The sequence below is a fragment of the Alexandromys fortis genome, unplaced genomic scaffold (assembly GCF_014885135.2).
Source record: "Alexandromys fortis isolate MF-2015 unplaced genomic scaffold, M_Fortis_MF-2015_v1.1 scaffold_106, whole genome shotgun sequence".
Taxonomy (NCBI): Eukaryota; Metazoa; Chordata; class Mammalia; order Rodentia; family Cricetidae; genus Alexandromys; species Alexandromys fortis.
This window is the reverse complement of record NW_026067980.1, coordinates 2,673,294-2,700,921: the sequence shown is the minus strand read 5'-3', so window position 1 is coordinate 2,700,921 and position 27,628 is coordinate 2,673,294. Positions and strand designations below refer to the sequence as shown.

Here is a 27,628-nt window from a genome sequence, read left to right as displayed (position 1 = left end):
GTTTCATGATATCAAACTCCTCTGCCAAAAAACTGCTTTAAAGAATGCATAACCAATTACTTTCAGTGACTGGCTGAGTTAAACAAAATGAAATCTGTTTTGAACTGTACAACTTCCCAGAGATTTTTCTCAACTCATGTACACTGTAAATTTTTAAGAGGGCAATAAAGTATATGGAAGCATCCTGGAGCGTTTAACCACAGGTTCGCTTAAAAATCTACTTGAATTATTTTTGAAGGCTGTGGGGTATAAACTCCATTGTCATACTGATTTATTTCCCAAATTGCATTCTATATAATTAGATTTGTTGTAGTCTACATCTATAAAAACTAATGGTTTGCATACAACATCCATGATCATTCTTATTTACCAGAAAAATTAACCACGGTATCTACCACTCAAAAATAACGCTGTATTTTTTTAAAAGCTAACATTATGCACCAAAAGCCTGTGGAACAAGAAAAGTTACTTTAAAACCCTTCCGCAGATTTCTCCCATAAAAGTTCCATTTCTATTTATATAAGACTCGTGACTTTGAACACTTTCATTCAGCAGAAATCTAAGAATTCAGGTCGAATATAAAAACCAGTAACAACAACATAACCGCACTGTTACAACGCTTTGGAAAATACAGCACACATAATCGTAAACCACACCATGCTCAAAGCTGACTGGCAGCCGAGGTACGAGACAGGGCAACCGTACACCATCACAGGCAGAAAGTCTAAGTCACTTACCAAGTTATGATTTGTTGAATTAGAATCATCTTCAGGGAATGGGATGTAAATAGCTAAGGCCACACAATTGGCAAAAATAGCCAATAATATAAATATGTCAAATGGTCTGAGAGATTTTGTCAAGGTACATATGCATTAGGCAAACATCAGACACCCCTCTAATCGTGTCCCCAGTCATTGCTCTTAAGATGAAAACCACCTACCCATCACCCACCCCCGTCCCCTCACCTGCACACACCGGCAGAAGTAACTTTCCCTGGCCCCTCACACTAGCTTGTCCTATCCTGCGACCTCCATCAGCCCTTTCTTCTACTGCAAGGATCATGTTACTCTCCTTCATGGGTGCACATTGTATATTAAAACCTGGGAGTAAAAGCATCTCGGTAGGTCACTGTGTAAAGCAGTTCTCTGCTTCCTGTGACTTAGAAAGTGACAAGGATCTTACTAAATCAGCTGTCACAGACACAGAAAGGTAACCAGTATGACACTGACCTTTCCCACAGATCCTTGCCCCCATGTTAGAGCCATTTTCTCAGAGACTGTTCCTGGCTGGCTCAGTCTAAACTCCAGATGGAGACCTGTCCAGGCAAAGACATTGGGACCTATCTCCGTCTTTTCCGTGACCCTGTGTGACCCTTAGATGCTGTGATAATCAGGCTGCCAGCTCCCTGCTCTGCCTTCTCCACCAGAGTAATCAATAACTGTAACTGTTTCAGATTAGAGCTAGGCTCCACTCACTTCATAATGTGCTGTTTCTGTGTTCAATTTATAAACAGATTCAATTTAAAAGCCACCAGAAATCAGCACCAGACACTTTCGAAACAGACTCTCATGATTTAAAATCTTGGAGGGCTGTCTGGAAGAGTCACTTTGAGATGAGCCTTCAGCAGGCACTTGCTTAAGCATTCTGTTGGTAAGAGGCGTTGCCAAAACTGGCAACCCAGAGTTTGACATCTTCCCATATCGCTGTTTCTCATCCCTTTCCAAACAGCAGGTTTGCTGAGCATAGGCCTAATAAGCAGATTCCTGGGCTTGAATTTATAACACTCGCCCACAAGAGGTAAGGCGGCCGTTTTCTTAAATCCCCCACAGGTGCTAAAGATTCAGGGATAGGAACAGTTTCCTGCTAATGGCCTTCTGGGAACCCCCAAAGTGACGTAAGAAACAAATACCCCTTTGCCAGCCTGGAGATAGATAACTTGGGGTTCTATAAAGCCTCACCTCTTTGAAGAGCTTGGAAAACTCACTGGAGCAAGGACTGGAATCACATTATCCTCTTACTAACTTTGATGGGTTTATTTTTAAGCCAGTTAGCTTTAATCATATTGATTTCTCAACTCCATTATAAAAATCTTTTACCCATGGATCTGACTTTAGGAAGACTTCAAATTCTCTTTTCATCTTTTTTTCCTCTTCACAGGTCCCCTCTGACACTTTAAGTCAACAGCCCTGAAGTTATTCCCTGTAAAGACACACTGAGAACTTCCCCTCCCCCACACCACCTTACTTCCTCTCCTAGGTCTCAGGAAAGACCTAAAATGATAAAGCTGCAAATCTGAGAACTGTGAACACTGCTCAGGCAGGCTACATGTAAGACTCTGAGTATGTCCTTCTTGGCAGTGCTCTGAATCCAGTCAACAGACAGAGGCTAGCTCATCGCCACAACAAACAGGAGGGTCTGACCAACAGCTTCTTACAGGGGAACCATGTCGCCCACCTCAGCCGCTTGCCAGCCAATAACAACAAAGTGGCTTCTCCCAGGGCTGACTGACTGAGCTGCTGAAGAAAGATGTCTATAGCCTTTCCCAAAAATGGAAGGGGTCGTTTACCACCTATCTGTTAATAGAAATGGCCCCCATTGCATACAGACATTCTGAACTTGCAGCCATGTCTCCTAAGACCCGGCCACATACCTGCACCTGGCAGCTCAAGAAAGGGAGACAGTGGTGAGACCCAGGAATTCATTCTGACATATAAACTGCTATGTACAAACTCCTGTGCACAAAGGGAAGCAGCACTTCGTTCCTCAGAAAATGAAAGCCTCTTTTCAGAGGTCTCTGCTTACTCCAGTCACCTCACGCCAACCTCAGAAGGAGGGTATGTTGCCAGCAAGTGCACACCGCCTCTCAACTCCAGTGAGACCACCTAAGCACACTCTAACTTAGCAGCCCCCTCTTGGCCTGTGTGATGTTCTGTCCTCAGACTAGAGACTTTCAAGAGAAAATGTACACCCACAGCCCCAAGTATGTGAGAAACGCCATAACTCACTCTAGAGGAGAGACATCTGTGCTAGGAGAAAAAGCACGTGAAAACCTTCATATCCTGCCCTGGCATTCAGCTGCTCTCTCCAAAACCTTTCTAGACAGTTGCTTCATTTTAACTACTGTCCATGAGCAGACAAAATAAGCGAGCTAAGACAGAGACATGCAGACAGCTGCCTCAATGGGTACCTAGATTTTTTAGGGGTCTTCATCCCCACGTCTAGCTGGCACCCAGCTATCTTACAACATGGTTTCTCCCTCCTCTGAGCCATGTACACACCCCTGCCTGCTGCCAGGAAATACTCAGAGGGCCTATTGGCCCCAAACACCCTTCTGGGAAAATGGAATGCTTTATTTTACCCAGCCCAGAAAAAGCATCTGATTAATTAGAAAGTATGAACTCAAGAGAAGGAAGGCTTCCGCCAGCCTTTCTAGGTGGGGGAGCCTGGCCCCCAAGGCTGGGGAGGGGAATAAGCAGGTAGAAGCAATATTGTTTTCCAAGTTCTGGGCTGTGGCAACCATCCTGAGGGCAATCAAAGTTCAGTTTTAAAAATACAGAGACACCCAGAAATGTAACTCCAGTGCAGTCTGAGGATATAGTCAGATATATATACACACACATGTGTGGCACCTGCCAGCTCCTCCCCTGAGACAGCCAATTGTCACTCACAGTGCTTGAAGGAAGAGGCGCTCACCAGCCTCCCCTGCACTGCTCCTGTGTCTTCCTGGCTACATGGCTTTTTTTTTTCTTTTTCTTTTTTTTTTTTAGTTTAACAAAAGGAAATTCCAGGAAATCATAGCATTAACCAGCCAGTGATAATAAGTAATAATAACAGCAAAAGTAATCCCTCCCTATGAAGCAAGTGTTCACGTTTACAGCTACCTGAACAATTATAATCACCAAACAGCAGAGCCAGAAGCAACCATAGCATTCACTATAGACACAAAGGCAGACTCCACTAAAAGTCACTTCCAGTACAGACTGAAGATAGTCTCAATCTTTTTGCTTTTATTTATTTATTGACTGACTCAGCATACCTCATCTTCAACAAGTTAAATGCATCTAACTGCCCCCAAAACCCTAACAGCTTTAAAACTATCTGGCAGCCTATGACCAAAGGTCACTTTCATATTTTAACTCCCTACCACTTTGAAGTTGCAGTCTTCACTTCCTTCCCCCCAGCGCCACACACACACACACACACACACACACACACATCAAGGCTAAATATACCCGTGGAGCCGCCCTCTACAAGCTGAGGAGAGCGGAGAAGATAGGGAGCTGTAGTCCATGAAACCCCTTGCCTACAGTTTCTATTGCTCACATTCCAGAATGCTGAAGAAGCCTTCGATAAGTGTCACTGCAGACAGCAAATCCTTTTGAGGCACAGATGGTAAATGAGCAGGACTTCCCACAGAAAAAAGGATACTTCCATTCCACTATACTAATGCAGGCTCTTCGGATGGGGTTATTGAGAGATAAACAGAAAAGAGCGCGGGCAGGCCGGCTGTTGGATGAGTTACCCTGTTTTTTGCTCTTGGCGTATTGCTGACGTTTTCTTTGGGAGAGAGATCCTACAGGTTGGGGGGCGGAGGTGCTCATGGTCTGGGCGGCCTTGGCCTGCCTAGCAGCATCGATGGCAGCTTGCCAAGACAGGACAGTCTGCTTGGAGCTGTTTGGCTGAGAAGCTGGTCCTTCACCAGAAATAGGGAGTCTGGAGCCTCTTGCATAGTTCGCCTCTGAGGAGAAGGAGAAAAGAGATTTAAAAACAAAACAAACAAAGAAAAGAAAATTTCCATCCATATTATCTTTAAAAAGCAAAAGTGTCTCCCATCAATAATAAAAGGGATCATTCTTGCGTTTCCATTTGAACTTTGTGTCCCATTTTTCACAAGTACTGGGGTTTGGTCAGGCAACGCAACAGGAAAAGTCCACAGAGCTCTGCTCTGAGTGTCTGTCAATCATGCAGGGTCATTGCTGCACCACTCTGGTCGCATTAATACTCTTCCATCCCTGTGTCTTCAAAAGGAATCTTTTAGTGCACGTCTCTGACACGCTGAGGCTGTTCTCAATCCCCCCTGTGTCTTCTCTGACTTTGAAAACACATGGATCTCCCACGGCCTAACAGAGAAGCACAACCGCCTTTCTCTGAACGTACTAACACACAGCCAGTAATTAAATAGTCTTAACCATTTTTAAGGTGTTCCTCCAAGATCTTTCCACAGCCACAAATGCTTTTTTTTTTTTTCAGAAAAAAAAAAAAGTCTTCTCTGGCACCAGGCAACACCAAGAGCCCCATAACAAATATCTAGATTATGCACTAACACTTCCTGCGAATGAAAATTCATGATGCTTGAGACTCATTTCCTCCACAAGCTTCCGAAAACAGAAAAACATCTTTAGGGCTTTTTTGCATTTTAAATTGCAGCAGCAGCAGTAGCAGCAGTAGCAGCAGCAGCAGCGGCAGCAGCGGCAGCCAAGCCACCATCCAGTCAGCCTGCACCCCTACACCTAAGAGACAGGATGCCTTATGCCAGGGAGCCTCAAGGCCTATGCAAGAATTAACTCATTGCCTGGAGCTGTTACAGAGTAGCATCCAGATATGCACAAGACGAAAACCCAAGGGGGCCTCCATGTCAATGTCCCTGAGCGACAGGCCATTCCTTGGAAGGTCTCACAGGTGCCCACATTGGGTCACCATCGCCTCTGCTAAAGCAGAAGTCAAAGCGAGAGTGGTGACAGAGAGGAAGGAGGGATGGGCGTTTGCAAAACCAATTATCACTAAGTAAAGAGTCCAAGCAATCACAGGTCTCCTGGCCGGCAAAGCAAAGCAGGCAGGCAGCACACAATCTGAGCCCAGGGACTAGTCTTGTCAAGCTTTTCCTTTGAGACGCGCTCACGGGGAAAGGTGTCAAGCATACCAGGGTTGGGAGATGGCAACGACCTCCAAAGAGGGAGGCTGGTCAAAAGCCACCCCAACCCCCTAGACCCAGCCCCGCTGGTGTGGAAACTGCACGTGGTGCTGTGACCGGGGCTGAGTTGCAGAGCCCCACAGCGGCAGCGACTCTCTGGGCATTGCTAGGTTACGGACGTGTGTGCACAGGAGCCGCAGGGAGCGGGAATACACACTCCACCCGACCCCGTTCCCCCATATCCCAAGACCTGGGCTTCTCTCAAGAGAGGATGGATGTGCGCTTTACCAAGTGACCCAGGGGGTAAAAGTGGACCGGTCCTAGAATTTTCCAGATGCTAGGGACCTTCTTCTTAGTCAACCAGGGCGGGGGGGAGGAGGGGAAGGAGAGAAGAGGTTGGAGAGGGGGCTCAGGCTGAAGACTAACACCCTCCTCTTCCATCGTTCGGGGGCAATGAAAGAAGAAAGTTGAGCCCGAGGACACTGAACGTGAACCACCTCACTCGCACCCCTTGGCTGCACAGTACTCCACACACCCAATGGCCGCCCCCCACCCCAACAAATGCAGAATTAACTCTGACATTCAGGGCCTGAAGGGGGAGAGCGGAGTAGCTGCCGCGCATCTCCCCTTTCTATGTAGATGACACCAAGCCAGAAGCATCATCTCCAACCCCCTCAATCCACCCAGTGCATGGGAGATGGGGGGGGGGGGGGCGTTGGAAGAGGAGGATCATGATAGGATGAGGTTTAGCAGCGGGTACCCGGGCTCTGGCTGCTCACCATTCGCGTGGTCCTCTTGCTGCTGCCGTTGATGCTGCATTTTTTTCATCATCATCATCATCATCATCCACGAACATTTATTGAGCGCCTACTGTGTGCAGGGCACTATGCTCAGCGTAAGGGAGGGGGAGGAACGGGTAAGGGGGGTTATGGATGGGTAGGAGCCGCGGTCCCTGCCCTTATTTTCGCTTCAGCAGGGGGTGGGGAAGGACAGAGACAAATAACCAAAAATAAGGATAATTTATAAAAACCGCCTGCCACCCACGCTCCTTCTTTTTTCAAAAATGGAGCAAAATAAACTTTTTGTAAAAAATAAAATCAGATGTATATATTATCTTGATAATATATACATGTAATTTTTTTTGCTGCAAAGGAGAATTGGCTTGGTCCCCTCCTCTAGCAGAGGGACGCCGCGGTGGTGCCCGCCCGGCCTCCCGGGCCACTCGGCGCGCCCCCCATGCCTCCCGTCCGCCCGCCGCGGTGCCCGGTGCCCCGCCGCCGCCCGCGCCGCCGCTGGCTCGGGACCGCGGGCAGCCGGAGCTCACATCCGGGGACGGAGGCGCTCGCCCGCCCGCCCGCCCGCCCGCTCCGCGCCCGCCGCGCCGCGCTGCACGCTGGCTTCGCCCTGGCGACGCTGCGCGCCCGCCGCCGTCCCCCGCCCTCCCCCGCGCGCCCGGGCCTCCCACCGGCCGCGCCGCGCCCCAGCTGCCGGCCTGCGGCCCACACGCCCCCCGGGCTTCACGACGCGCGACTTGGATGCCGCCACCCCGGCCTGGCGCGGCCGACCGAGGGTTAAGCGCGCTGCAGCCGCCAGCCACCGGGTTAACCCCCTCGGCGCCGCGCCCCTTCCTCGAGCCAGGCCCGTGGGGCCCCGTGCCTGCTGGAGGGGGCGCCGATACGCCGCTCCTCGGCAAGGCTTCCCCGGGAGGAGGCTGCTGGGGTTCTGGGGGTCCGCCGGCCGAGTTCAGGAGGTCCGAGCTCCTGGCACACCTGGGGGAGGCCCCGCCCCCCGGGGGGGGACCCAGGTGCCCGCAGGCGATCGCCGCTGCGGCATCAGAGCTCACGGTTCGCTGGCTCTGCCTGAACTAGACAGGCGTCCCCCACCCCGCTTCCTCCAGTTTTGGGGTGCAGAGGAATGAGAGAGCCCTGCTCTTTAGGGAGCACCAACTGTCCTCCGGTAACTGCCCACAGCCCTGACTCCCTTCCTCCGCACCCGCCCTCGCCCTTTGCATACGTGGCGGTGGGCTCCCTCCCTCCACCACCTCCACGTGAGTTTGGAGGCAGGTACAGCAGAGAAGTAACAGCCAAGGACTTTGAAACCACTAGTGCCGAGAGGTGTACAGTGCAGCTCAGATAGATGACTCGTTTGGGAATGAATACTTTGTTTTGTACCTTCTCGGCCTCCTGTTTGGAGTGGGGGAGGTCTACAGGCCCGAGCTCCTGTCTGGAGGGGGGCAAATACTGTATCTAGTGGATGACTGATATTTTTCATTTAGCTTGGCGCTGGCTGTTGGGAAAAAGGCGTCAGCTTTGTTACTTTGCAGGATTCGATTTATTTGCCTTTGTTCGGATCTGCTTGTTCCCGCTGAGTTTTAGACCGGTTGAGAACAGTGTCTTGATAGCAAAAGACTCGGCGTGAATTAAGAAAATAAATGTTTATGGGAAGGTGCTCCTTGCTCAAGGACGACATGCTGAGCATCTTTGATTGTTGCAGGGATCCACCTGGAAGCCTGGATCTCCAGGGTTCTTCCGAAATGGGGCCTGGTCAGGAAAAGAGAACAACAACCATGCTTTTCTGTTATTCTTCATTTGCTTTTTGGAGAGAGCCAAGGTTGGGAATTCTGCTTGTCATAGGGAGCTGGGCTGAGCCACCTCACCTATAACTGTTGCTTAGCTGAAATCTAAACGGATTTCATCGTACATGTGGCTGTCGACTTATTCTTTGGAAGGACAGATTGGCAAGGAAGCACATGTCACTATCAGAATTCCAGGTTTAAAGTTTAGTCTCTGGAGGCATATATCAAAATGTCATCCTAATGCTGGCCCATGGTCCAGAGCTGCCAGCATTCACAGGGCATCTGGAATCTGTGGCACAGCCCCTTTCTCAAGAACAAGTTACCTAGTGACAGGAACAAAAGTCCAACTTCATTCACTGCTTCTTAACTGAGGACGGGGAGGACGCAGGGCACAGGGCAGTGGCGCTATACTGCCAGTCATCAAAGTGATGAACATAAAGCATTATACAATTGTCAGAGCCCATCGTCCTGTGCACCACAAATCTGGACCATAATACAAACTGCAGGCGTTAGCTAACAATAACCCATTAGTATGGTTCAATAGTGCTAGCAAGTGTACCACACCAATACAAAATGTAATACGAGAAACTGGTGGAAACAGAAACGTGAAAATTCTACTGTGTGAATTCCCTGTAAATCTCAAAATTTGTTCAAGTCTATTTTTTTTAAAACGGCGCTAATTTTATAGGGCAGGCAGAGTGAGCCGTGGGAAGAATGAAGGCATGAAAGAGACTGTTGCTCGGGGTGGGAGCTGGTGGAAAATGAGCAGGGGCACAAAGTTCATGTGGACTCGGAGAGGAAGGAGGCTCAGACCCAGTGAAGAAAGCTGTTTGTTGGTTGGCTAACACTATCCAGGGCACCTCTGTCTGGGAACCAATGGAGGTGTTTTCACCGAGAGGATTATCAACTTTGCCGTCTGGGTTCTACACTCAGGAAATGGACGGAGTTTATTGAACTGAAGTGGGTTTTTTTTTATTCTTAATTATTTTTTTTAATATTTATTTTATTTATTTATTATGTATACAATATTCTGTCTGCGTGTATGCCTGCAGGCCGGAAGAAGGCACCAGACCTCATTCCAGATGGTTGTGAGCCACCATGTGGTTGCCGGGAATTGAACTCAGGACCTTTGGAAGAACAGGCAATGCTCTTAACCACTGAGCCATCTCTCCAGCCCCAAGTTTTTGTTTGTTTGTTTTTTTTATGTTGTGACATTTATGTGTTTGTAGAAGTCACAGGACAACCTTCAGGACTCAGCTAGCGCTGAATTGAACACCGGTGGTCCAACTTGGCGTTAAATTCTGTCACCCACTGAGCCCCTGGAACTGAAACTTTAGGCTTTCCATCTTTCTGATGTCATCAGCAAGTTTTAAGGATTTGGAATTTTGGTGGGTTTTTGTTTTTTGTATTTTTACTTTTGCTTTCTTTTCTGAGACAGAAGTTGGGTTCTAGGAGTTCATGGCTCTGTTTCCCCACCCTCCACTGTTCTGCATGCTTTGGTCCGTCTGAGTGGTTTAAATGTACTTATTCCCATGACACGGTAAGTTTCTGGGGAAACGCGTAGTAACTAGCATTTCTGTAGGTTTACTGTATGCCAGGCTCTAATGCAGGCACTTTCCTTCTATTAACTCACTTGATTCTCATACTAAGCCTATGAGGAAAAAATGCTGTAAATTCTCATATCTTTGCAGCAGACAAGATTGACACCTAGGAGTTGGGCAACTTGTGACAAACCACACAGCTCCCTAGTGCAGAGGCACTAAGACATGAGGGAAGGCCAGAATGGACGTCTTCTATCTATTCTGATGGCTTCTGGGGGAGGGACAGTCATTGCCTTAGATTGTGTATGAAAGAGCGAGCCCACCAAGCTCCCCTGGATAGTTTCAAATTCAGCCTCACACATGGTTCTGGTTAAACTCAGAAGGTCACAGGCAAAGAACAAAAGGGCCTGAATCTGAGTAAAGGGACCTCTAGGGAGCAGACCAGGACCACAGGAAGAGGAGGAAGAGTGGCGGGTGGACTGAGAAAAGCAGAATGCACTAGCCACATGAAATTTTCAGAGTGAATTTAATCGATTCTTTTAAATGCAGAAAAAAAAATAGATGTTAGTTCTAAACCAACCACAAGTGCAGGCATTCAGCTGTACACTAGCCCTGATCCAGGGCCGCCTTCTCCATGCCTTTCAAATAGAAAACATCCCCACTTAAAGGCGCAGAGCTGGCATCGTACATGTGGCTGTCTACATGCATTGCGTCTCAAGGCTCCCTCCTGACCCCCAGCGTGGCCTCCACCAGCTCAGACACCCCATCACAAACAACTCTGACCTCCCTCTCACAAACGATCCATCTTGTGTGAAGAGACCTCGCGTCACTTCTGTACCCGTCAGATGCTTCTCCTCTGCCCCCACATCCACAGCCTAAACTCCCGTGACCAACTTCCAGCCTATCCTTCTACCGGGTTCACCTTCACCGTGGTCAGCTGTCTCCTCATTAGCCCGTGAACATGCTGTGCTCATTTCTGACTCTGCCTTGGCTCAGATTTAGTCACTGACCTGAAATCCCTGCCTTGCTGACCTCTGACTAAACCCTCCCTGTTTAACAAGCCTCTGTGGGGGTCCCTCCTTCCTACCAGGAGCCTCCAGTGATGGTTCCAGCCACCTACCTAATGGGTGAACCCCTCACCTCCCACCCCTTCCCTAAAGGTCTGTAGCTCCAGTTATTTCTTTAGTAGTGTGGCTTTTGTGTCAAGTGAGATTCCCTTTTGGCTGTAAATCCTGAGTCTCCAAACACAATTCAGATTCTTAAGCAAGGATCCTCTCTGAACCCCCTCCTCCAGCTACCAAGTGTTGTGTTCCCAGCAGGCACTAAATATTCTGATTAATTTTCATGGGATCATAAAAGCTCATAGATGTCTCTAGAAATTGTCAGCTAATATTTACCAAAATCCCATAAAGTTTATTGCAGCACACACAGCCCTCTGATGGTAAAAATATAAAATAGAAAATCGGGTCCTTTGCACACTAGGAAACCTAATTAAGAGAGACAAGCAAATACATCCTGAAGGCTATATGCAGAATCTATCCGCAAACACCGGGAAGTTGGGTCTGAATGAGTCTCTCCACCCACAGACCCCGGTGCAGAGAGACTGGCTCTGACCTACTAACCACCAGAAGAGGAAATGAGGTAGTTTGGAGCTGTGTGTCCTGATGACATAAGTGAAGTTGTGAACATGAACGGAGATCAGGAAGCCGGCAGTCGGCTGGGACCTAACAGAGCTTAGGGGAGCAGGGTAGGAAGATGTAAAATCAGGGCCAGGGGGTCGCTAATTCTAGCTTTCTAGTCAGGGTGTTTTCCTATAGGCTGGCAATACCTATACATACCCTAAAAGAGTCTTCAATTATGATAGTTCCCATGAAGCTTCCACTAGATAGATTTTTATCGATTGATATCTACCATATTCAAAATTAAAACTGAGAACGTTGAAAAAATAACTTTAAAGTAGTAATATTATATGCTAGCATACTGGGTATTTTTTCTAATGAAAAGTGACTTTTCAGAGCAAACTAATGACAAGAATAGCAATGGTTTAGATTTTGCAAATGTCTTTCCTAACTGAATGAAGACAGATTCCTGTACCTGTCACCGCAGTCAGCCTACAGCAGGAGCTGTATGGATTGAAGCAGAGGACAAAAACCCAGCCTTCCATAGATGCAGTGGGGGAAAGGGTGGACCATTTGAATAGCCCTTCAGATAACCCAGGGGTGTTGTTATTTGCTATGACACCAACTCCTCTTTTAAAGGTTGCTTAAAATATGGAATTTGAAACCCTATTTTACTCTGCTACACTAAAATCCATGTCTGTATTGCAGTTTGAATGGCTGTCTTACCTACCGGTGGTTTGGTAATGTCATGCATTGGTCATTAGGAAATACCTGTTTACTTAGACACACATTTCCCAAATGTCAACACATTTTATCATACAATATAAAAAAGCATTCATTTTTATCACTACCAATCTCATCAGAAAACTCTTTAATATTGGAAAGCTGTCAAACTCTTGACGGTAGAGAGAAGTTTTCAAATTTATAATTTTCACTTGAGAGCTTGGGTTTTATAATTGGCACAAATACTGTCAGGTCTTTCCTTTGAAGTAACCAGCTCACTTCACTTTCAAGAAAATATCTGGCAAATACGTGGGTCTAAAGAGCCAAAGTTGGTCAGTGAAAATGATATTCCGTGGAAAAGGAATCCATCCCATGGGCGACACTACCGCTGTGCCCTGTGTGAGAAATAAGCCTTATGTTTGTTCCAGTTTGTCACCCAGAATGTCAATAAAACAGGTACACGGTAAATAAGATTTACTCGTGTTTTTACTGCTTCATCAAGGACATTCGTGTGCATGTATTTCTCTGTGTGTGTTTGGGCATGAGCAGATACATATGAGCATGTATGTAGAGGTTAGAAATCAACCTTGGGTTTGTCCTCAGAAGACAGTTTCTGAGACAGGCCCTGGAGCTCTCCAATTAGATTAGGCTGGCTGGCCAGCCAGTTCTAAGGCTCTGCCTCCCTCTGCCTCCCTTTGCTAGGATCACAAGCTAAGCTTTTTACATGCATGCTGAGAATCACAATCAGAGCCTTGTGCCCGATCACACTCAGAGCACACTTGGGGCTGTGCAGCAAGCTATTTCCCCATCCCCAAGGAGATTCCTAATAAAACCGGCTTTGAAGTGTGCAGGGTGTGTGTGTGTGTGTGTGTGTGTGTGCATGGAAAGAATAATGCAATGCTCACCAGTTCACAGTTGATTCTGTATTGTCAGTACAAATGGCAACATAGTAGGACAATCAAGTAGGTTTGAGTCCTAAGGTCTCTTACAAGGAACCCACCCCCAACCCCAGGTAGAGTTAGCAGATAAGATGCAGGGTGCCTGGTGCCTGGGACAAGCTTGAATTAAAAAGCAGTTATTGTTTATTTCAAATACAAATTTAATTAAACTTCTTGTATTTTTATTTGCTACCCTGAGAGTCTATAGACTACACTTGGGAAGAGTGGGATCACGCTACTCTGGCCACTTCTGAGCAGAGAAATATCAGAGTTGTGTGTCATCAAAATAGCTCTGTCTATAGTAATCAAGACAAAGCAGAGGGTAGAGAGATCCGCAGAACGCGGGGAAGGGCTGGTGGGTCAGTTAAGAAGATGTTACCTACTAACTGCAGTTACTGCCAAGGGCAACATTATCCTAAGACTGGGCAAAAAAAAGCAACCCTGCAGGAGGCAGCACCCCAGGAAGGGAGGTCCCTGTCCCTACCCTGGAACATAACTAGTCACCCTGTACTCCTTTCAGCCTTTCCCTGGCTCCATCTCCAGGATGTCTCGATTATAACTTACTAAGACCCCACCCAACCAGATTTGCAGTCCTTTCTTCATGCTTTGGCTGCGTTGCAAGAAGAGTCCAGCCGGTCCTTATCCTCCATCAAGTAACTGCTCACATCAGACAAGAGTAATCCCAGTTCCTTTAACTGCTTCATTCCCATCTCCCTTAACCTAGTTTTTAAATCACTTTCTCATGCACCAAATCCCTACTTCCCTAGTCGGGAAACCCTGGCAGCATCTAACATACACAGGCAGGCCATATCCCATCGGCCATAATTCTTAAGTCTCCCCTCCGTGAAATAAACGAATCAGTTGTATATAACATATGCTCTCTAAGGTTCTTCGTATGGCATGCCAGGGGGCTGGACTTTACACTCAGGTAGACTGAGGCTCCAAACCTGGCCCCACTCACCACTTAGGGCCTTGGATTCCTCAGCTTAAAAACTGGTATAAGACCAGGTACAATGAGATTAGAGTCTGGAATCTCGGCACTGAGGAGGCCGAGGGAGAAGGATCAGGATACATTCCCAACCAGCCTAGACTACATACACACACACACACACACACACACACACACACACACTCCACACACAAGAGAGAGAGAGAGAGAGAGAGAGAGAGAGAGAGAGAGAGAGAGAGAGAGAGAGATGCATCTAGAATAATTGTACTGATTAATTGCAAAAGATGCGCAGCTTCTGGCACACACATCTTATCTTTATCCCTTGCTCTTGAGCAGCACTCCCCAGTTGAGATATGATCCCCTGTACGGTAACTGTCTCCCTTTAACAGCATTCTGTCCTTCAGTATAATCCAAAACCAGCGGAACACAATGTGCTTTCAATAGCCTTTGTATTTTCTTCTGTTTTAATGCCCGGCACAACAGTTAATGTCGCTAACTCTAAAGCAGGTAGCAGGCAGAGATGATGGAAAGGTGATTGCTGGCCCCCTACATTGTGCAGCCCGGCAGCAGATGCCGCATATGAACCGAGCTGGCCATCAACACCACTGAAGCACAGCCACCTCCGGGTTAACAGCACAGCCAGCTACTAGAAACAAGGCTGGGACTGCGACACACCGCGAGGGGAAAGTCACACCAACCTGCATCCAGTCAACCACTCCAGCATGCTTCCAAGGACAGGAAGTTGTTAGAGGGGTCCAGCTAGTAAACACACGTCAGAAATTTTATAGTTCAAATGTTAGAGTTTCCTTTTTGCTGCTTCCGAGCAGTTGTTTAAATATTTAATTCACACCATAAAACCAGAGTTTAAATGTCACCAGTGTCTCTCAGAGCCAGTCTTGCTGTATATGTAGGCCTGGCTTTCTCGCTATTTCACTTTTAAAAAGTTGGATCATAAATCTCTGATTCTAGCGTAAGGTTTTTTTATTTTAAATTAAAATATTTGAAAAGAGGCATTACAGAGGGAACTGCTGGACTATGAAGAGCCCACAGCTGGACACAGTAGCACATGCCCTTAATCCTAGCCACTCCAGAGGTTGTGGCAGAGGCTTACATGTTTAAGGCCCATCTGACAGCATGAGGTCCCATCTCAAAAAGTTTTCATTTCCTTCATATTTCTTCTTACAAACAAAACCCTTTGCAGTGAGCATTAGCGCAAACCAGAGTGTGATACACACCAGTGATCCTGGCTACTCGGGAATCATGAGTTCAAGGCCATCCTTGGAAATTTAATAAGCTGGGGACTGTAACTCAGTGGCAAATTGCTCACCTACCACATACAATCTAAAGTGGAGGGAAAGGAACAAAACACCCTCAAGGGGAAATATATATTCACAGAAATTCTATAACGTGGGGACTGGGGGATGGCTTAGTTGGTAAAGCATTTTCCTTCCAAGCATAAGGCCCTGAGTTTGACTCTCAGATCCCATGTATTAAAAGCTGGGCAGGGTGGCACAAGTTTGCAGTCTCAGCGGGGAGGAGGCAGGAAGACAGATCCCTGAGGCCAGCCAGCCTCATCTACTGGGGAGTTCCAAGCCAAGGAAATGACCCTGTCTCAAAAGAGGTTGATGATGGTGTTCCTGAGGCGTTGTCTGGTAGATGAGATGGCTCAGCGGGTCAATGAGTTGCCAGCAACAATGACACCTTGAACGCAGTCTCCAGAATGCACAGGGTAAGAGGACAGAGCTAATTGCTCCAAGTTGTCCTCTGACCTCCCCCCACGTGCACACACGCATGCACACACATACACACAAATAAACGTATGTAAGGGGAAGGTTCCAGGGTAAAAAAGAAAGAAGCATAAATCTTAAATATTCCAAATTCCTTTAATCCCTTTCAAAGTGGAGAGTACTCAACCAATGTTGGAGAGTGAGTGTGTGTGTGTGTGTGTGTGTGTGTGTGTGTGTAAATGCAGTGACCTCTCAGCTTCATGACTGGGATGGAAAAAAATGGGTGCTAAAAATTGGAATTGGACGGTTGGTTTGAAATTTTGATAGAATAGCTAGATTTTGTATTCCCTACATTACGAAAATATACTGGAACTGCTTAAAGTTCCAGATTCAGAATATGTTATATATGTTTAAAAAACACATTGTAAGATCCAAAAAACACTTATTTTGAAGAATTGTTATAAAAATTTAGATAACTCAGTAAAGATTGTCTGTTTCATGCTCTAATGGCCAGGTGGGCACTGTGTCACATCCAGAAACGCACGGCTTTCTGTTCAATTCTATCCATTTTTCAGGTTGCTATTTTTAATATGTGTTTCTAGCACTCTGAAGACATCTCAGTCAATCAAGTATTTATTAAGCAGCATGTCAGGGAGACACACATGGTAGTCTTCATTGTCAACACGTCTATGAAACTGGATAAATATTTGTTAGTGTTCCATGTTGATAAATACAAGGAACACATGGGGCTGAAAGGGAACCACAGAAAAAGTGCCATGGTTTTCCGAGGCTGGGGCAACGTTCAGAGCAAACAGCTAAGCATGCCAGCGTGGGCCAGAGGGTAAGAGGGCTTTCCAGCTTGCCTTGGGCACAAGCAGGCTAGACAGACTTCTGAGGATACACTATGGTAACTAAGTAGCTAAAGTCAGAGTGCCAGTTCCATCCTGTGAGTATAAAGCCTGAGCAAGGCGGAAAAGGCTGCTGGGATTCTAATCGAACCCACAGTTTGCCACACTCCCCTCCTTTGCAGCAGGCTCTCATTGGCTTCGTTTCCTGGCTCCTGCCTCACTTGGTTCCTTTGTCACCCACAGAGCTTTCTTGGGAACTTCTGTCAGCCCCTTTACTTCCTTCTCAAATACTCTTCATAGATCTTCAAAATACTTCAGCTACTGTCACTCACGACAGCCTGGTGCACGGAAGATTCAGGATCAGAAGGTCAAGGTTCACTTTTGGGCCACATTGGTCGATGTTCTAGAACTCTGCAATGGCTCAACTTAGGAAAGCAGTATGAGTGAGAGGTTCAAAAGTTCAGCCTTCTTCCTCACTGCTGTGAGAGTTTTAGCAGCCCGTCTTCCTAGATGGTTTCTTCATGCACAAACACCTACCACATAAGGTCTCAGATGTATGGTGACATAGGGGACTGGATGAGAAAGCATTTATATGTCATGGTTTTCAAAGTGTAAATACTGATGCCTTAGCAAGAACAGCATCTGAGAACTTAGATGCAAATTATCCAACTGGCCACAGACCTACGGGATGGGAAGTTTTAGAGGTCGAACACCACAGTCTGCATGCCAGCATGCTCCACATGACTGGCTGAGACAGTCTGCCTTGAAGACTGTATTTTACAAGCCTTTCTCTATGGTTCTGGAGAGACTGAGCCAGCAGAAGGAATGTTAGTGTCTCCGTGTTGCAATGATGCTATCATGTGTCAAACATGACAGTTTATCCTCTGTTTGTTCTTCAGTTTAAACCACCCTTCAAAATAAGGCCACCAGAGCCAGTTCACAGGCTCCCATAACGCCTACGCTGTGCATCGTACAATTGCTGACATCTCTGAGGGCTGGGGACAGTCTGAACAAAAAAGCCCAAAATTAAGTGGAAGCCGTTTTATGGCTTTAACTATACCAGATACCAATTCTGTGTGCTTCTACCTGGCACTGTTGCCAGGAATCCCATCACAGTGACTTCTATAAGCTACATTTATTCTGATCTCAGAAACACCAGTGACCCTAGAAACAAAAAGCTCTATACTTCCCAAGTAAGAGAAATGGAAAAAAAAGGGTATTGACCCCGTGTTCTCCAGAGGCAGAATGCCTGCAGCCCTACTTTGGGAAGAATACCCCAAAGTGAATATCTGGGGTCTCTGTAGACAACTTTTGTTTGCTTCCTTGACACTTCCCCAAAGGCAGAGTACGCCCACAGATATGTAATCATAGATGCATAAAACCCTTAGAGATTGGCACTGGGATATCAGGCTGGGAGGGGTAATAAATAGACCCCCCGGAGAAAGGGGCAAATGTGTAGAATTGCATTTGCCTGTGTCCTGGGAAAGACAGAAACAGCACCACATAACCATCAAGGAAATGGGCCTTCCACCGCAGAGGCCTAGCCCACTGCTTCTTGACCTTGGGCATTCTAGTCAAATACTATTTATTTATTTATTTATGAATTAATTAAAGATTTCTGTCTCTTCCCTACCGCCGCCTCCCCTTTCCCTCCCCCTCCCCCAATCAAGTCCCCCTCCCTCGTCAGCCCAAAGAGCAATCCACTGCACCTATTGGTTTTGTGGGAGCCTAGGCAGTTTGGATGCTCACCTTACTAGTCAAATACTTTTATAAAGTATTTTAGCCAGGCACTGGTGGGGCATGCCTTTAACCTCAGTACTGGAGGCAGAGGCAGGTGAATCTCTGAGTTGGAGGCCAGCCTAGTCTACGGAGTGAGTTCCAGGACTGGCCAAGGCTACACAGAGAAACCCTGCTCAGAAAACCAAACAAAGTATATATACTGCACCGTTTGATTTAGAGAGTATTCTCACACAGACTTGCTCACTACAGCCTAAGAGAAAGAGAAAAGGTCTCAATTGCCAAGGAAGAGACTTGGCCGTAGCTATTGCTAATAAATGGCAGAGCTTGTATATGAATCTGTGTTTCCCAACTCTAAGCCTACTTCATCACCTCGGTGTGCACTTTCCAATTTGGTTGTACCCTGCAGCAGAGATGACACTGCCATGCTCAACTCCCATGCTCACTCAAAGAAGAGTCTCAGGGCTTCAGTGCCCTGGGGCAGCACGAGAACCCCAGGCTCCCACCGTTCCGTAGGCTCCCGGTTTACTCCCACGGTTTACCTCCTCCATGCTTTCAGAGCAGGGGAGCTTAATGACTTCACAGATGGGCAACATTGTCAGCCATGGAAAGAGAGTCTGCTACCCATAATTGTACTCTGAAAATACCGCTGGGGAAGAGTGCGGATGAGTCACGGAGCTGGCAGGGAACTTCTCATAGGCCAGCAGCCCTTCTGGAAGTGCACTCGACAGGGCTCTCTTGAAGGTGGCCCAGGCATGTCCTTTCCTGACTCTAGGCCGAGGGTTGTTGAGGCCAGGAAGAAAAGACAATGTTTGCTCTGTCACTGAGGTCAGCGTGGCTGCTTCAGGCATAGAAGTCAGGGCGAAGGTGTTCTAAAGCGCCTTCCAATTCGACCGTGCGCGCCACAAAGCCCTTTGTTCCCTGAACTAACCTTGTCACATCTCGAAGGCTCCAGCTCTCTGCCCTGTAGTAAGCTACAAATTCATTCTTCGGGACCTGCCCTCCAGTGTGACACCACTTAATCCCTGCCAGGCACTGCTCATCATCAAATCTAAGTGGAACTGTGATCCTAAGTGAACTTCTCAGTGTCCTCTACCAACCCGCGCCCAGCATCAACTCAAAGTCAGCCGTTTCTCAGCCATCCAGAGCAGACTATGGCGGTGCCGCCTCCCGAGCGTTTGGCTCGTCATTCCCTTTTGTCTCACGAACACACTCGGCATTCTGCTACGTGCTTTAATGACTTCTTGGTCTTCCATTCTGCCAACTAAGATTTTCATTCTTGCTTTACAGTTCTGAAGCCCATAGTTCCTCGACCCTTGCTACAGCTTAGAGCTCCTCAAAGTGTCTGAGCTCATCCCTAATGGGGTCTGATGTGGGGGCTTATCAGTATCACGGAGACCCATTGTCCCGGACCTCCAGACTTACAGTACATCGAAAGTACATATTACATACACTTTGTGACCTTGTTAAAAGTTACATTTAGGTTTAGGATACCTGAAGTGGGCATATTCTGTTTATGCTTTGTTTTGTTTTGTTTTGTTTTGAGACAGAGTCTATCTATCTATCTATCTATCTATCTATCTATCTATCTATCAGCCAGGCTCCCCCAGAATTCATTGTATCACAAGGTGGCTTAATCTGGTAGCAGTCCTCCTGCCTCAGCCTCCCAAGTGCTCCCAGCAACATTCTGCGAGGATATCTAGATGTCCCTCGTTTTCAGGCACACTCTGAGTAGCACCAGCCTAGAGCCCCAGCGGGACAGCGTCTCATCGGTCTGGCTGTATAAGGCTTATGCTCCCTCTCCCACTGCTCTCGTGAGGTCAGCTCAGCTCTCTTGCCCCGTAGACTGGCCACACCATCTGGTTTCACCTGGAATGCCTGACTCTCTTATCTCCGTCTAATTCAATCTCACCCAAATGCCAGGGCCCAGCTCGGGCTCTGCCTCTGTCTGCCCACTCAAGTTTGCCAACCCTCTCTCCCTCTGCTCTCTCACAGTGGAAGAGTCGGTGATTCTCTCCCAGGCGGGAAGCCCTCCAGTTGCTGATGGAAAGGAAATGACAAACAGAAGAATATCTAGACACTGGGCACCACGCGGGCACGTCATTTTCCTTTCTAACATCTGCCACAAATGATAAAAGCCTACCTGATAATGGCTAAATTACATCAGTGATCTTGGTTTTTTTTTTTCAAGGCGTTTGTTTTATCTTCAAAACATCTTCAGAAGCCGCAACGCGCGGGGCTGTGGGCAGACGCGCTCTGGAGTGAGATACATAGAGGCAGGAGCTGAAGCAGCTGCTGTGAACTTTTGAGAGGAACCATAAAATAGGCCTCATTCCACCCAGCTGTCCCCTTCACGCTCGCTGTACTGATCAGCAGACTGACACCCCATAAGTCACTCTCTTAGCAGCAGACGTGGGACCAGAACGTAGCTTTCTGAATTTTGGATGACTCCACATCCAGCCTCCCCCGAAATAGCGACCTTGCTCTATGTCAGAAATCAAACTGGGAAATGCTAAACGGTAGCAAAGTGCAAGGCCGGACACTAGACTAGAAGAATCCTCTTGCCTTCCACCTAGAGGTGAGGCCCCCAGTCCAGTGCCAGTTTTCTAAGTGTCCTTTTGAAACAAAGCCCAGCACAAAGCCCCCATCTAATTTCCCAGCATCCCTCCCTGCTGAACCATTCTACTCAGAGTAAGTTTCTCGAGATGATTAGTGACCCATCAGGCAGCAGACTGATTCTGGACACAGCCCCTTTGACATCTTGAAGTCGGGGATGTAGCAATTGTCCCAGTGAATGTGGGAATGTGGGTCTCGACCTCCCAATGGCTCAGCCCTTAGGGAACTGCAGGCTTAACCCTCCTAGGATAAAAAGGAGCTTACTTCTCTCTCTGGCTTCCTAGGGCCTCTGCAGGTAAAGATCACAGTGTGGAGTCCAGATGATTGTCGTGCTGTGGCCAGGGATGTTTAATTGAATTCTGAACCAAGAGAATGCCGTAGGAAGCTGATTTTGTCAACGAGCACTGCGCTCCTGCCCTTTGGCCACTGTGGTGGCCGGTGGGGGAGTACTGCCGTGCAGACGGTTATCTCCACCTGCAAGGGACAGTCGGGCGGAAGACACTAGGGGAACGTGGCGATGGGAGTGACACTGTCAACAGAGTCACTGCCCCCTCGGTGCAGACTCTGTGATCGTTCGGAATTATATGCTCTATCATGAAACAACCAAAACTCTCTTTTTAGCCCACTTCCCTCAGAAGCAAATTTCTCTGAGCCTCAGCACTAGTAATTTATTTCCACAATGCTTCTTCATTTCCATGCTGTTCTGTAAGCCTCGGAGGTAGACTGGGACATTATGACCTCTGATTTATAAAGAACCTTACTGGATTTGTAATCCCAGGGCCTGGGTTGGCCAAGGCCCGACAGCTAGGGAATTGTGAAGCCAGAACCAGGGCTCACTGGCACTGGTAGGACAGCGGTGGGTGAAGAAAGCAGGCCGATGTGGTGGTGGCTGTGTGACACTTTGAGCCGGAAGACCAACTGACAAGTGGACAATTCCAGTTCCGACCTCCTCATCCCTTGGTAGTGAGAGGGCTTGGAGAGGAGGTTGTGTTCTAAAGACTGATGTAAACTGAAGGCCCCAGAGTCAGAGCAGGGACGCCTAACTCACCAAAGTGCTGAGGAGAAACGATTGTGGTGGGCTCAGCTCTAAATGGAATGTTTGTTCTTTTGTCACACTTATCTGTATGTATGTGAGCACATACACATGCCACAACATAGGTGTGGAGGTCAGAGGTCGGCTTGAATGGTCTGATTCTCTCCTTCCGCCATTTGGGTCCCAGAGATCAAACGACGGTCTTCTCAGACTTGGCAGGAAGTACCTTTATCTGCTGAGGTGTCTTACAAGCACTTAAATGAGACATTTACATCAACCATAACTGAGGCTCAAGGACCGTCACAAAAGAAGGAGTGGGCAGAATCGTAAGATCCAGAAGATGGGGGAGAGTGCTATGAACTACTGTCTGCAACATGACATGACCATTGCAGCGGGCCCCTCACAAAAGCTGTGACTATGCTTGCACAGGCCTGCATATGGTCAAGCCGGCCAAGCAGGCCAAGCCGTGTTTCTGCATGGATGGGAAATACAGGAGTTTGAATGTAACTGGCCCCCATAATCTCATAGGGAGTGGCACTATTAGGAGGTTTGGCTTTGTTGGAGTGGGTATGGCCTTGTTGGAGGGAATCTGTCACTGTGTGTATGGGTTTTGAGGTTGCCTATGCTCAGGATACTGCCCAGTGTCTCAGTCAACTTCCTGTTGCCTATAAGAGGTAGGACTCTCAGCTTCTCCAGCACCACATCTGCCTGCACTCTGCCGTGCTCCCCACCATGATGATAATGGACTGAACCTCTGAAACTGTAAGTGAGCCCCCCTCAATTAAATGTTTTCCTTGAAAGAGCTGCCATGGTCATGGTATCGCTTCACAGCAATAGAAACCCTAGCCAAGACAGAGAGCGATTCGTGAGGTGTGTTTAGTATGGTTCACAATATTGGGCCAGGGAAACAGCCTGGGTGTTCATAAACAGATGAATGGATAATGGTGATGTGGCATTTATACACAGCGGAATTTTACTCAGCTGTAAATAAAACAATGAGATAATGAAATTCATCAGAAATGGATAGATCTGAAAAGTATTAAACAGAGTGATTCTGTTTCAGAAAGACAAAAAAACACATATTCTCCCTAATTTATGTATCCTAACTTTTAATTTTTATGTGTATATGTATATATACATATACACATTATATATACATATATATATGAGACTAGGTATAAACTATGAAACTAAATAGCAGACCATGAGATGGGAACAAGAATTATTGAGAACGTGGGGCACTGTAAAAGTCAAAATTTGTCTTTCTGGGTCTGGGTTAACTCACTTGATATAAAGTTTTTTAGATCCATCCATTTGCCTGCAAATTTCAAGATGTCATCATTTTTTTCTGCTGTGTTGTACTCCATCGTGTAAATGTACCACATTTTCCTTATCCATTCTTCAGTCGAGGGGCATTTAGGTTGTTTCCAGGTTCTGGCTATGACAAACAATGCTGCTATGAACATAGTTGAGCACATGACCTTGTGGTATGATTGAGCATCCTTTGGATATATACCCAAAAGTGGTGCTGCTGAGAGACAGTTTTTAAGAGGATAATTCTCTTCCTAGAAGTTATTCTAGAAACAATAGGTGACAATAATGTAAGCACAAAACCAGTCTTGAGTGGAAAAAGACAACCCCAGTGGTTACATCTGCAATCCAACACCTGTACCTAGAGCTACAGGAACATCTTAGAAGAGGGGACAGGAAAACTGTAAGAACCAGTGGAACAGGGAGCATACTGTGGGATTGTGTCTCCTAGTAACAATAGGGAAGCTACGCCCAGGATGCAATATGACTACCTAAACAAGACCTGCACAGCAAAACACGAACACACATGTTAACTCAGAAGGAGATCTAAGGTCTCCACCCCAGACACGGAACTACAGTCAACCAATAACTGCTGAGGTAGAATTAGCTTCTCCTGGGGATGAGGAAAGTCCCCCTACTGGTTAGCCAAAACAAAATGCTGAGCCTGAAATTAAATATACACAAGCCATATTAAACAGACTCAGTCGGTATATTTGTGTGTGTGTCTCTGTATCTGTATGTGGCATGTAGCAATAATAATTTTTTAAAAAGAGGCCTTCAATTTGAGAGGACGTGAGGGGAAGGATATGGGGCGACTCGGGGGAGAGGAGGAGAGGAGTGATAGAAATCTTTAACTGAAAGAAGGAGAGAAGTAAATGACAACAGAGGAAGGTGAAAACTCAGAACCTTCGAGACTTCTGGCAGGAAGCCAATCAGCCCAACCTGCTGCTCAATGGAAAACCACGGTGACAAGAGTTGGAGGTGCTTGGTCCTGGTGAATCTATTGTTGAGGCTCCAGGCTCATAGCACTGGAGAGTTAAAAGTGAGTTGAAAAATGTATTTCTCCTCCAGAGAAAAACTACAAAATCATAACAAAGTATCTAAACTGTATAAAATAACTAGAAAATGATCAAAACCAGACATAACATGGAGAGGCGTGAGCTTTTAAAAATTGGGGCCTGGGGCTGGAGAAACAAGCTCAGTGGTTTAGAGAAATGTTTGCTCTTTCTGAGGGACTGCGGCTCAACTCCAAGCATCCACATTGTGACTCACAACCCTCTGTAGCTCCAGTTCCAGGGGATCTGATACCCTCTTCTGACCTCTATGGACACCAGGTATGCAGACGGTGCAAAGACATGCTAGACAAACACACATGCAAGCAAAACATTCACACACATAAAATAAAAATGTGTTTTTAAAAGCCCAAAACAGAGTGTAGGTTAGTGGAAAACCTGGAATTATAAGAAAAGTACTAAAAAAGAATCCCACAAAAGGTGTTACCCTAAAAATAATCTGAATATAAGCTAGACCCAAATTCCTACTTGACAACATAGCATGACTTCAAGAAGAAAATTCCAGAATAGTCAACAGAAACAACAGCTAGGGGCTGGAAGAACATCATGGGACTTCTTCACTGCTGCTTAGCTGGGGCAAGAATGTGTAGAGTCAGAGTCAAGCTAGACCTTTGTAATTCAAGGAACAAGAAATTGCTTTTTTTGAATAAAAGTAACTGAACCTAGACTCTCTATGATTGAGTAGTCACAGAGTCCTGTATATAATCAAGTTATTAGCTACAGAAAACAGAAATATACAACGCCATGGAAGCGGTGAAGGGAAGGAAACTAGTAGAAACCAATCCCAAAGTCACAATCATTTTGGAATTAAACAAGAAGTTTTATTATTAATGTATCAAGTGATTAAAATGACAACATAGGCGTAATAAATGAATTGATGCGGACTTTTAGCAAGAAAATGGAAATTATAAAACTTAGAAGCAAAGGAATGACATTACAGTAACAGAAGTAGAAATATAACAAAATGAACCAGTGGGGGAAATGGCGCCAATGGAAGGAGACTCCATGAGCGTGAAGACTGGCCGGTTGAAACTCAAGGATCTGTGGTGTACTGTGAAGCCGTCTAAGATAAATCTCAAGCAGAGAAAGATGTGAAAAGACAATGCGAGCAGGAAACGTGCAGCGAGAAGCACACATCAACACACTGTAATTGTTGAGAGCTAATGATTAGATTCTGAGTGGTCAAGGAAAACAATACATTACAGCGAGACTGCGGAACCACAAAGCAAGCACCAGCCAGGCTAACAACAAAGCTGCCCCTGACCGACAGTAGTCTTGCCAGGTGATAGCACACCTTTAATCCCAGCACTAGGGAAGCAGAGGCAGGCGGATCTCTGTGAGTTCAAGGTCAGCCTGGTCTACAGAGTGAGTTCTGGGACATCCAGAACTATACAGAGAAACCCTATTGGGGGGTGGGTATCCTTAAAGTGCTAGGAGACAAAGCCATGCTGCTCAGATCCCTGTATCCTAAAGAGGAAGTGAGACATTTTCAAATTAAAACAAAGATAATTTCAACCATCAAAGGAAATAGGAAACTAAGTTCTTCAAGAGAAAGCCAGGTCCTTTGGAGCCTAGACAGAAATTTGAATCTTTGGGGGAAAGCACCAAAAATGGGGAAAAGTAGATAAATGTAGAATCCTCTAATTTCTTCTCTTGATTGCTTTAACACATGCATGACTATCACATGCTGATGTGATCAAAACCACATTATAGGCTCCAGCAGGGAAGCTCGTAGGCTAACTGCAGATCTCCCCCATCTTTCTCCTCCTTTCCTCCAAACCCATTCCATCAGGCCCATCCCCAGCTCTGCAGTGAGTGACCTGTGGTGGCCTCCCCTCCAACCCTGCCCCAGTGCAGGACACAGATCTTCCTTCAGACTCCTCCCTCCCCCACTGCTTCATTCCAGCCCAGACTCTAGCAGGCCTTTTCTGGGAACCCATAGCTTCTGCATGGCAAAAGACACCACCATTCAGATAAAGTGGCAGCCTGCAGAATGGGAAAAGATTTTTACCAACTCCATATCTGATCAAGTGCTAATATCCAAAATATATTTTTAAAAACCAAGAAACTAGATACTAAACAAATAATCCAACTAAAAGTAAGGTGCAGATCTAAACAGAATTCCCAATACAGAAAACTCAAATGGCTGAAATACACTTAAAGAAATATTCAACATCCTTAGCCAGCAAGGTGTAGTAAGAGACATGGGCCGCATCCCACCACCCAACTAGCTTAACCCCCGAAATAACCACACAGAAAGTTGTATTAATTAAATTACTGCCTGGCCCATTAGCTCCAGCCTCTTATTGGCTAACTTTCACATCTTGATTAACCCATTTTTATTCAATCTGTGTATCACCATGTGACTGTGGCTTACCAGCCAGATTCTAACCTACATCTGTCTCAGGCCAGAGATTCATGGTGTCTGCCACATTTCCCTTCTTCCCAGCATTCTGTTTTGTTTACTCCACCCACCTAAGGGCTTTCCTATCAAAAGGCCAAGGCAGTCTCTTTATTCAACCAATGAAAGCAACACACAAACAGAAGAACCTCCTACACCAGCAAGAAAATGCAAATCAAAATGACTCTGAGATTCCATTTTACACCCATTGGAATGGCCAACATCAAAAAAACCAGTGACAGCTCATGCCGGCCAGGATGTGGACTAAGGGGAACTCTCACCCATTGCTGGTGGGACTGCAAACTTGTACTGCCATTGTGAAAAGCAGTGTGACGGTTCCTGAGAAAGATGGAGATGGATCTACCTTAAGATCCAGCTATAACACTTGTAATGCCTTGAGTAAGAATGCCCCATAAGCTCATTGCATATTAATTATATTAATTAATATTAATATTGAATGCTTAATCACCAGGATGTGACACTATTTGAAAGGATTAGAAGGATTGGGAGGTGTGGCCTTGTTAGAGACTGGGGGTGGGATTTGAGGTTTCAAAGGCCCATGTCAGTCTCTCTCTCTCTCTCTCTCTCTCTCTCTCTCTCTCTCTCTCTCTCTCACACACACACAC

The 27,628-nt window shown here is 46.5% G+C and overlaps 1 protein-coding gene across 15 annotated transcripts in view; it reads right to left on the bottom strand.

The window, feature by feature from the left end:
- Cacna1d (calcium voltage-gated channel subunit alpha1 D) overlaps nucleotides 1-27,628 on the bottom strand; it is a 424,715-nt gene that overhangs the window by 296,081 nt on the left and 101,006 nt on the right. For 10 of the 15 annotated variants that reach the window (XM_050158046.1, XM_050158045.1, XM_050158057.1 and 7 more), the window contains exons 2-3: nucleotides 4,429-4,738; nucleotides 738-843 (exon numbers count right to left, since the gene is read on the bottom strand). In XM_050158046.1, the coding sequence (XP_050014003.1) occupies nucleotides 738-843; nucleotides 4,429-4,738 (416 nt within the window). Of the gene's footprint in view, nucleotides 1-737; nucleotides 844-4,428; nucleotides 4,739-6,690; nucleotides 7,074-27,628 lie in introns of those variants that run through there. The other 5 variants (XM_050158056.1, XM_050158059.1, XM_050158051.1 and 2 more) reach the window with 1 other exon arrangement.